This window comes from Spinacia oleracea, chromosome 2, assembly GCF_020520425.1.
Source record: "Spinacia oleracea cultivar Varoflay chromosome 2, BTI_SOV_V1, whole genome shotgun sequence".
NCBI classification, from domain to species: domain Eukaryota; kingdom Viridiplantae; phylum Streptophyta; class Magnoliopsida; order Caryophyllales; family Amaranthaceae; genus Spinacia; species Spinacia oleracea.
The window spans coordinates 113,929,369-113,939,940 of NC_079488.1; the positions used below are offsets into that span (position 1 = coordinate 113,929,369).

General features: G+C 37.7%; 2 protein-coding genes across 2 annotated transcripts; both read right to left on the minus strand.

Annotated features, from left to right (window-relative positions):
* Positions 1-174: 174 nt before the first annotated feature.
* LOC110789045 (FHA domain-containing protein PS1) lies at positions 175-5,771 on the minus strand. Its single transcript, XM_021993718.2, has 7 exons — positions 5,330-5,771; positions 4,739-4,947; positions 3,324-4,133; positions 2,107-3,114; positions 1,871-2,018; positions 1,156-1,517; positions 175-590 (listed from the first exon to the last, which is right to left on the minus strand). The coding sequence occupies exons 1-7, from the start codon at positions 5,613-5,615 to the stop codon at positions 336-338; spliced, it is 3,078 nt and encodes a 1,025-aa protein (XP_021849410.1). The 5' UTR covers positions 5,616-5,771; the 3' UTR covers positions 175-335.
* A 305-nt stretch (positions 5,772-6,076) lies between these two features.
* On the minus strand, positions 6,077-10,015 carry LOC110789275 (uncharacterized). Its single transcript, XM_021993954.2, has 4 exons — positions 9,704-10,015; positions 7,684-7,789; positions 6,995-7,143; positions 6,077-6,566 (listed from the first exon to the last, which is right to left on the minus strand). Exons 1-4 carry the CDS (start codon positions 9,842-9,844, stop codon positions 6,474-6,476), a joined length of 489 nt encoding a protein of 162 aa, XP_021849646.1. The 5' UTR covers positions 9,845-10,015; the 3' UTR covers positions 6,077-6,473.
* Between the last annotated feature and the right edge of the window lie 557 nt (positions 10,016-10,572).

Sequence of the window (10,572 nt, forward strand, 5' to 3'; positions counted from 1 at the left end):
CGAGCTTCTGGTCATGAACATATAAACGAGTTATTCATATTCACAAATAAACGAGCTTATTGAAGAATGAAGGTGTATAAATGAAGGCACATTGTATGTCAGGAAGTACTAATTGTTGTATTTCATATCACTAATTCACTAGTCAGAAGTCAGAACAATAGTTTGCTCATAATGGATAAAGAATTGATACCATTTTATTATTGAACGAACAGCAAAAACATCCTAGTGAATTGATCATCATCAAAGATCATCATCATCAACTTGAATTGAATCGAATCGATCATCATTTACAACTTCCTAGAAGTTTCAGCAAAAAGCCATAATAATCATCAATCCTAGTAAATTGCAGTCATTCGTTCAAAATACTGTGAATTATGAAGCAAGATCAGCTTCAGACCCTTGACATTCTCCATAGCCTTCGGTGTCATCATCATCTTCAACGAGCTAGGATAAAACTTCTCTCGTAGAACAAAGTCGTCTGAGTAAGACCAGGTTTGACCTCTCGGGGAGCTGTCGGTCCACAGGAACCTCTCGGAGAAAGGGTTCACCAGACTTTCCCTGAAATCCTCTGCCGTCTCACAGATTATACCCTGAAAAAACATGCAAAAAACTCGCATCAAGATGACCAAACAATAACTAAGAATTAAAGATGGCTTCGGGCTGGAATTCGGGCCGAGTCCACGGGACTATTCGTTCAAAATGCTAAGCCCACAGGCACGAAAAAAGCACGACCGGGCACGAGCAAGAAGTCGTGTTCCACATTTTTTTGGAAAAAAGCACAACAAGGCACACTAAATTTAGTAAAATAAGCTTGGCCCATGCTTTGAACTTTTTGGCCCGGCACGATGCTGGGCTCGGCGTGGTCAACGCGAAGCCCGACCCGTCCCACAACCATCTTTAATAATCATGCAAGACCGGGTCGTACCGAAAAGTTTAAAACATGGCCTAGGACCAAGCCCACGGGCCGGCCTGTCATGCCTAAGACTAATTTTACTAAATTTATTCGTGCTTTGATGTGCTTTTTCCAAAAAAATGTGGCCCAGACTCATGCCGGGCCGTCCTTTTTTCGGGCCAGCCCGTCCCACAGCCATCTTTAGAACTATAGTAAGAATAAGACGATAATCTAAAGGAACATTGAAGTTGGTAGTTAGTTACCTCTGCCATGGCCTTAATCTTCAAGGTAATGTCATCACTAAGAAGGACGAGTTGTCCCTCATTCTTATTCCTCCTGAAGCTAAGAGCATAGTCAAGAACATGATCTTCTGTCGAGGGCGAGAGAAGTTCAAGGGCAGAGAAGGGGAAGGAGCCTGCAGTTGTCCCACAACTGACTTGAGAGGAGTAAGGTGATGCAGGAGGGGTTGCTGCAACAGACTGCACTTCCTCTGTGGAATTCTGAACATGGATCCACCACTGTGTTTTCACCATGCAATCTTCTATCCATTCTAATGCTGATGATACCTCTGTATTTCTTCTGAAGAAACTCGTTTGTCTTTTCAAACAAGCAAGATCCTTTATCACTGGTAAAATAAGCAGTAGTTAAATATAGAAGGTTTACAAGTTGATGGGACTTTTATTTGGTAAGAGCAGTGAGATTCTGTTACGGCAATGAATGGTGTGAATGGAAATGAAATTATATGTAAATTTGTAAAGAAAATCAATATACATTCCCATGGTAATGCTAGTTCACTAAAAGTTATCTATTTTTCTTTACAAATTCCCATTACCCATGGTGGGAATGCAAATTTATGAAGAAAAACACAAGTTTGAGACAGTTTCATGGACATCATGATGTTATTTTTCTTGCAAAATAACACTAAGATTTATTCCCATTTCCACCATTTATTACCAAACGGGCCATTAGTTCATTTACCTATTTTGGGGATGATAAGTTGGGTTCCCTTGAGACCTTCAAGAAGCTGCAATGCCTTTCTTGATTCTTTGTTCAGTAGAGTAGTAGTGTCCACTAGCATACTCCATTTTTGGGTTCTCTCACCAGAGCATTTCTCCGGTATATTAGTCTAGAATAGCAAGAATTAAACAATTAAAAGCGTGCTTACATATAAAATTTTATAAAAACTAAATCGAAACATAAAAGCATTTGCTAACCTTGCTTGTGATTTTAGCAGCACCAGGAAAGCAAGTTTCAGATGAACTATTCTTAGGTGAATCTGCAAGAAGAGATTGAAAAGGCATCCTTCCACCTTTTTTCTCTTTCACCCGAAGTGATTTTACTTGATTCAGAGAACCACGTCGTGCTGTTTTCTTCTCCAGAAAAGTTCTGGGTGAATAATTCTCTTTATCTGATGAAGGAGACATCATGTTGTCCTCATAGTAGATTTTCGGACTTCCAATAATCTTTAAAAGGGGTGAACTTGAATTCTTCACTTCTTTTAACATAACCAACTTTCTCATTGACTTGTGAGTATTAGGGGTGAAATTCTCTTTGTCTGGAGTAAAAACTTCTTCTTCTTCTTGGGTTTCCACTTCATGAAAGAGAGCCCTGGAAACAGGCTCATGCTTAACATTCTTCTGATCACTTCTCAGTTTCTTTTTTTCAGAAATGTTTGTTGAAATTTGGGGAGCACTTTGTAGTTTCCCTCTTCTGGACCAAATGCTACTTGCAGACTTCTGATCTGATTCCATCAGAGGACTCCCAAATGGACTCTCAAAGCCATTTCTCGATGATTTGTTTTCAGACTCTGATAAGAAGCTTGCATCAGAGAAAGATGAACACACTGAAGATTCAACCCCCATATTTCCAGACCAGAAACTCCATAGTTTGCCCCCATTGTGTTCCTTAAGTGATGAGTTCACATTGACACTTCCTGGAAATTTCCTTTCAGATAGCATTCTAGGTTCAGGTTTATTTTCTGCGGACTGGTTTTCTATGTCAAGGTGAAGTTTTGCAGTATTAAGAAGAATCCCATTAGTGACAAGAGGTGATGGTGGTGCTACAGGTGATCCACACCAGAAATTCCACACTTCTTCTGTTTTTGGAGCTACTTGCTCTTTAACCAATACATCATCATCACATGCAGCACCAAACTCTAAACCCTCTGAAAATGAATCAACTGCTTGTACCTCCTCATTTTCCTGTTCTTGAGGACTCTCATCCTAAAAAAACCAAACACAAAATCAACAACTGTATCCAGGAAAATTTATAAAAAAAGGACATAGAAATGTCCAACAAATAGGCAAATACATTGCATTATTAACCAAGTTTCAAAAGATGAACAATAATGTTGCATCTAGTCATCTATCACCTAAAACAACAATCAACAACATTAAATATAAAAGAATATAAGGAGTATAATTCATCAAACCTTGATGATATCTTCATCCTCTTCTTCTTCTAGCACAAGCTGTTCAGTGTTTTCGTCCAGAAACAAGGTTTCCAAAGCCTCTAAAACAGGAACAGATCCTATATCTTCATTCTTCACTAGCTCGGGATGTTCTTCTTCTGTGGGACATGCCATATAATTCCATTTCTGCCCAACCCATTCCCAGTTCTCACCCAGAAATAAGGGCACCAAACCTTCCAAAGCAGAATCCAGAAGTTGCACATTTTCATTAACCACTAACTCCTGCACAGATACTTGCGAGTTTTCATCCAGAAACTGAGACACCAAGCCTTCCAAAGCAGAATCCAGAGGTTGTACATTTTCTTCATCCACTAATCCCTGCACAAATACTTGAGATTTTTCATCCAGAAATGGAGATATCAAGCCTTCCAAAGCCGAATCCAGAGATTGCACATTTCCGTTATCCAGTAATTCCTGTGCAGATACTTGCGAGTTTTCATCTACAAATGGAGGCCTCAAGATTTCCATATCAGGGCTTTCCAGTCCAACACACTCATTATCCACTGACGTAAGTTTTTCTTCTGTTTTCTCAGCAACTTTCTCTACAACCAATCTATCATCATCATCACACAGAACACCAAACACTTGTACCTCCTCATTTTCCAATTCAACACACTCATTATCCACTGCCATACATTTTTCTTCTGTTATCTCAGCAACTTTCTCTACAACCAATCTATCATCATCACACAGAACACCAAACACTAAACCCTTTGAAACAGAATCAACTCCTTGTACCTCCTCATTTCCAAGTCCTAGTGAACTCTCATCCTAGAAATCCAATTGACAAAATAAAATCAAGAACTATCTCAAGGCAGAGTTATTGAAAGGGAACATAGCTGTCCAACAAACAGATAAATTTATATTATATCCAATGTCTCAACAGAAAATAATCTTAGCAAACTTCATTGCATATTTTGATTTCATCATCACCAACCAAAAACAATGAACGACTTTGAAATATACAGAGAAACATGAGTGAAATTCCTCTCACCAACCAAAAACCCCATTGCATATCTTGATTTCATATTAATGTCTCAACAGAAAATAATCTTAGCAAACTTCATTGCATATTTTGATTTCATATAGTCATCACCAACCAAAAACAATGAACGACTTTGAAATATACAGAGAAACATGAGTGAAATTCCTCTCACCAACCAAAAACCCCATTGCATATCTTGATTTCATATAGTTATCACCAACCAAAAACAATCAACAACTTTGAAATATACAGAAAAACATAAGGAGTGAAATTCCTCTCACCAACCAAAAACCTCATTGCATAACTTGATTTTCATATAGTTATCACCACCCCAAAACAATCAACAACTTCGAAATATACAGGAAAACATAAGGAATGGAATTCCTCTCACCTTGATGATCTCTTCATCCTCGTCTTCGGGCAGCTCCACGAAGTCCAAGGGAGGAACAAAAGGGTTGGAAACGTCATAAGCTTGGCTCACTGGAATCCAGTGCAACTTGTAAACCCTACTTGATCCTCCAATCCTCAAACTATCACTCTCATTCATCCTTGTTCTTATATTTGGTTCTATCCTTCTTCCTGAAATCCATGTTCCGTGTACTAAACAAAAACACCAAAATTGCATCAAGAATCAGAAACTCGCAACAATCTTAACCCTAAATTTGACATAAAATTCAAAATCACAAGGAAATGAGCATAGAAATGACAAATAATCAATACCCACAAAACTTGAACCCTAGTCGGAAAACCCACGAAATTTCAAAGCATAGAAAGATGGTTTTCACTCATTAAGCTCTCATAACAACCAGATTTCATAATTTAGAGACTATGAAAAAACAAACCCACAAAATAGGCGTCGAAAAATCAGAGCCCATACCGCAAAATTTCAAACAAAAACATCAAATAATCACTATAATTAGTACAAAGATGAAATGCAAAAAGTATTGGAAGAAGAATCGACGAAAGAGAGAGAGAGAATTACCAGAAGACAAATCAGTGAGAGAAAGGTGCTTGGAAGAGGGTTTGGAGTGAATACGGAGATGAAAACGGCTAATACTGGGATGTTCAACTCGAATATCGCAATCTGGGTGTCGACCAACTACCAATGTCTCTTCAAATTCTTGATTGATTTTACAAATTTCGTCATTTTCTTGCTGGGTTTCGTTTTGATTTACAGGGGGGGAGTTGATTAGGAAGATGTTCTTGAGGATTGCGTTGTTCTTCCAAACTGTGAATACTGGGATTTGCATCTCTGAGTGAGCTTCCATCGTTGCAAGTGATGATGAACGGAAATGGAGGAGTGATAATTTTTGGAGCTTTTTTATGTGAAGAGGAAATGACGAGGGATTTCAGCTTTTTGAATCAACTTTTGAATCTTGAAAATGTGAAACGGTGGACGTCAAATGTGTTTTGTAACGGATACTTTTTCTCAATTATAACTTGGTACATTTATTAGGTATTTTAAAATCGGTCCGGACCGAAAAATTTGTCAGAACAAGACTGAATGAAACTAAGAAAGAGAATCGGTTTTTGGTCCGGTCCAATACACTTAAAAATTGGTTTTATAGAAAAAAAGAATTGAAAAATTGTAGAGAAATAAGTTTACAATCGATCTAGACTAGTCTCGTACGAATTTGAAATGATTTGTTCAATCCGACATGAACATAAGAAATTCGGTCTCCGGATCTTGAATATCAACGGTAAAAGTTTGGATCACTAAACTGGAATGCAATTTATAATTAGCAATTTTTTGAGTAGAAGGAACTCTTATTCAGTATAATAAATCAAGAACAATGTCTGAATTGTTGTACAGATTAAAAAAAAAACTAATTGAAAAAAAAAAGCTTAGAAGTGTATCATAAGTTCATAACCATTTTTTTAGCTTACAAAGTACAAACTAATTGCAAAAAAGTATACTCTAAGAATGTTGTTGAACTCTGTTGTTATACCACGAAAATTGGATGCGCTGCAAAACCATGACTTACAAGTCCAACGCTAGTAACTCACCCTACACTGAGCCTCGAACAAGATGAACCATTGAAGACCATGCAGCAGAAATCATACACCTTGCACTAAGCATGCTACGCCTTTTTTGACAGACCAACCTCTGCTAATTAACAACAAATTTAATTCTCCTTCTTCTCAAGTTTTGCACGGTGTCTAAGCTCAGCCCTTTTCCATCGAACAATCAAATGGCACAATGAGAAGAGGGTGTTTATCTGTAGTTGAGGAGAAGAAAAGGCAAATGTAGCTTATGTTATCAATGATTCATGCGTTAAACTGGGGGGAAAGGCAATAAAAATGGTTGTGGGCCGGGCCGACCCGATACGAAAAGCCTGGCCCGGCATGGGCACGAAAAAAACACGACCCAACATGAGCACGTAGTCGTGAGCCGTCTGCTGGGTCTGAGCCGCATTTTTTTGGAAAAAGCACGACTCGACAAAGCACGTTGAATTTAGTAAAATTAGGCTTAGGCATGAAGGCCCAGCCCGGCACGACAACACATGGGCCTGGGCCCTGTTTTGAACCTTTTCGGCCGACCTGGCCCGTTTAGACCCATGGCCTGTGGGCTCGGCCAGAAGCCCTGCCCAGCCCACGGCCATCTTTAGGAAAAGCTAGAAACAAAGGATTAAGGATAGATACTAACCAAGATTAGCATTGCAATTACGAGAAGCGGACCAGACCATACTACAGAGAGGAAAAGTCCATGTGGGTCAAAATAGTTCTGAGTAGCAAAACTTTCCCAGTGAGTACCAAGAAACCGGTTCAGTCTTTCAGCAAGATATACACCAGACACTGCAGCATAATGCCTTAACGTTAGACAGAGCACATATACAATACTTTATAGTACGTAGTACTTTATATCTCAAAATCTGCCTGAAATCCAATATGAAGCTAGTTTTTTATTTACATAAGCAATGACATCATAGCAGGGGAGAAAATGCATCGTGGTCACTTACAATAAAAACCTACTTTTTACACAAATATCATCCAAAAATGGTCTTAGAACGATGACAAAAAAAATAAAAATAAAATTGCATCTTCAATTCTTTTTAGCCCCCTTTGCCCACATCTAATCAGCCCAATCTACCATTTCTCCCCTCCTTCAATAGCAAAAGCAAAAAGGAAAAACAGGTGCAATGGCTCATGAGCTAAAATTGAAAAGAATCATGCATATTTTTTTTTCCAAACAGGTAAAACAATTTACTGTTTGTGACAACAGATTTTTTTTTTTTCCAAACAGGTAAAACAATTTACTGTTTGTGACAACAGATAATTTTTTTTCTGTTATTGTGACAACAAAAAATTACTGCAATCAGAGAGCAGGAAACGTACAAGCAAGAAGAAATAGACACATTTGGAAGTTGACATGCTTCCTGGAGAAGATAATTGTCAGCAACAGAAATACGTAGAATCCCAATATGCCCATCAACCATGGCTCCTGCATATGTCATACAAATCATGAACAACAAAAAGAAAAATTGAAAAGAGGAGATGAGAAAAATCAAGCTAAAACATTAGATGGAAAACACTAGTACAACTGAGGTAAGAGGACAATAGAATGATTCCTTAAAAACATATAATAAAGAAGCAAGCAAATGCAGAGAAGTTATTAAATTCACTAGGTTTCATAAACTTGGTAACAGACAAGGAGCTTTGCAGTGTTTTTAGTTATGGACAAGAAAGTAAGATGAGAAAGACCATGTAGAACATGCAAGGATTGCAGCTAGATAAAGAAGAGAATAACACCTAAGCTAATAAGGTTTCTGCAGACCATATTACACATGATAAAACATAGTTGGCCAACTGAGCAACACAACTCTCTTACTTCTCAATTTGCATTAACACAGTACAATTTCCAAAAATATCGGCAGTAAACACAACCATAAATTATCAACTACCAAGAACAAATTGAAGGGGAGCAAAAAATCCCTTGTTTGGATAAGGGGTTGGGGGGAGGAGGGGGAAGGAAGGGAAGGGAGAGATTGAGATTCATTTGCCCTCCTTTTTAATAAACAAACATCCCTTCAAAATTGGAGAGAATTGGAGGGAAAATGGAGCTCCACCTTCCCCCTTCCATCCCTCCTCTTCTTTTCCCTTCTATCGTGCTATGCGAACAAAGTGTAAGGATCTATTTGGAAAATTCCAAAAAATGATTTTCTTGTTTTCCTTGTTTGGTTTATCAAGGGGCGGAAAACAATTTGAATGTAGAAAATAGCTCTTCAATGGTGAAAAACATTTTCCTTTTGTAAGAAAAGTTGTGTCACATTTCCCTCCCTACTCCTTACCTCTCCTTTTCTCTCCTCCAACCCATCTTCTCCCTACTCCTTACTACCATAAACTCAAACTTTCTCCTCCCAATCTCAAGTTGCATTATCATCCAACAATTTGTAATTGAGAAGAAAAAGAACCAGACATACGATAACAAGCATAATAAAAGTTCCAGATCTGAGGGTGTATATGACCAGAATAAAGGTGAATCAAGTAACAAATCCAATAACAAAATGAACCTAAAATCAATCGAATTATCCCATCATGTCTACTAAATCATCAGTAGTACAATGACCGTAACACTTGATAGTTGATAGACAGCTCAATACATGTCTACAGAGCATGTGTTGAGAAGGGTTTGTGACATTGGAATCAATGATTAGCCACAATAACCAACACTGTTGCTTCATTTGAAACTGTAGCAACACTAGATAGACAGCTTCTGAACTACCCTATTCTCCTTATCAACCCACAACAATCAATCAACTACCCTAATACCCAAATTTCTCTTCCCAATTTCGAGCTGCAATTAGTATCAATAATTTGTAATTGAAAAAAAAAATCCGGTGTAAATTCCAGATCTTAGGTTGAATTACCCCCCTGAAACATCTAGTGAGAGTGTGAGACCTTCAAACAACAAAAAAAGAAAGCGGTTTTCGAGTCCTTGCTTAATACTACATAGCATGTTGAGAAAGATCGGAATTGGCAGCACTAATTAGCCAAAATAAACAACACCATTGCCTCATTGGCAACATTGCAAACACTAGATAGTCAGCTCCTAAGCTACCATCTTCTCCTTATCAACCCACAACAATCAATTAACTACCATAATACCCAAATTTCTCCTCCCAATTTCAAGCTGCAATTAGTATCAACAATTTGTAATTTCCAAAAAATAAATCAGATGTAAATTCCAGATCTTAGGTTGTACTTAACCAATATAAAGCCGAATCAAGTAACAAATCAAATAAACAAAATGAACCTAAAATCAATCGAGTTACTCATCATCAGCAATACAACAATTTACAGTAAATTCAACGCAATTGAAGAGAGATAAAGATGGAGATAGAGAAGAGAGGGAGACCTTCCAATCAATGGCGTGGAAGAAACCCATGAAATTATCGTAAGCAGGTGCGAAACCAGAACGAAGCTCATCGGACAACTTTTGAACAAGATCCGCCATTTGATTCATGTGATCCTCCATTGCCGATCTTACTTCCTCCATTTTTGAAAATTTTCACAGTTTTCGAGGAGGTTTTAGCAGAGAATTCTTCAAGTGTTGCAGAGGAGCTCAAGTGTAAAATCGAAAAGAATGGAAATGAGAAATAACTTGTTTTCTTCAGTCTTCTTCTCTCTCCCAACTTTCCAATTCTCAATTGCTAATATTGCTTGAATTCTTTTCTGTTTTTTTGGGTTTAATTTGTATTTGGGCCAATGCTTTTTTTTTTTTTTTTTTTGGTGGGCTTAAATCAATTAATGTTGTTTTTTTTAGCTTTTGGGTAGGGTGGTTGTGGGTGGACAAGGGTTGTCAAAAACTGACCCGATCCGACCGACCTCCGATAAAAATTAAAGTGAAACGGAAAAAATAATTATGACATACAATCTACATGAGTATAATGATCTTGCGTGAAACATTATTCGATTATATTCGAATCAATTATACCCGACACGTAACTGACAGATAACCTGCTTTGACAGATCTGTCTGTCTCTCATCCTACCTTTAGGATTGGAATCTCTAGTGCTTTTTAATTTTAAAATGGTCTTTTTATTTAGGTTCGATCTATTTGATTTTGTATTACAATTTTGATGGATCTCATAGTTCTAATGAGTGACCGACTTTAATGCACTTAAATTGGCAAGTGTTGGCTATAACTCAGGCATTCATCTTGAATAGGATTTGGTAATTCGAGAAGGCGTTTTCTTGATGGTAAAAACTTAACTGTGAAGAGGG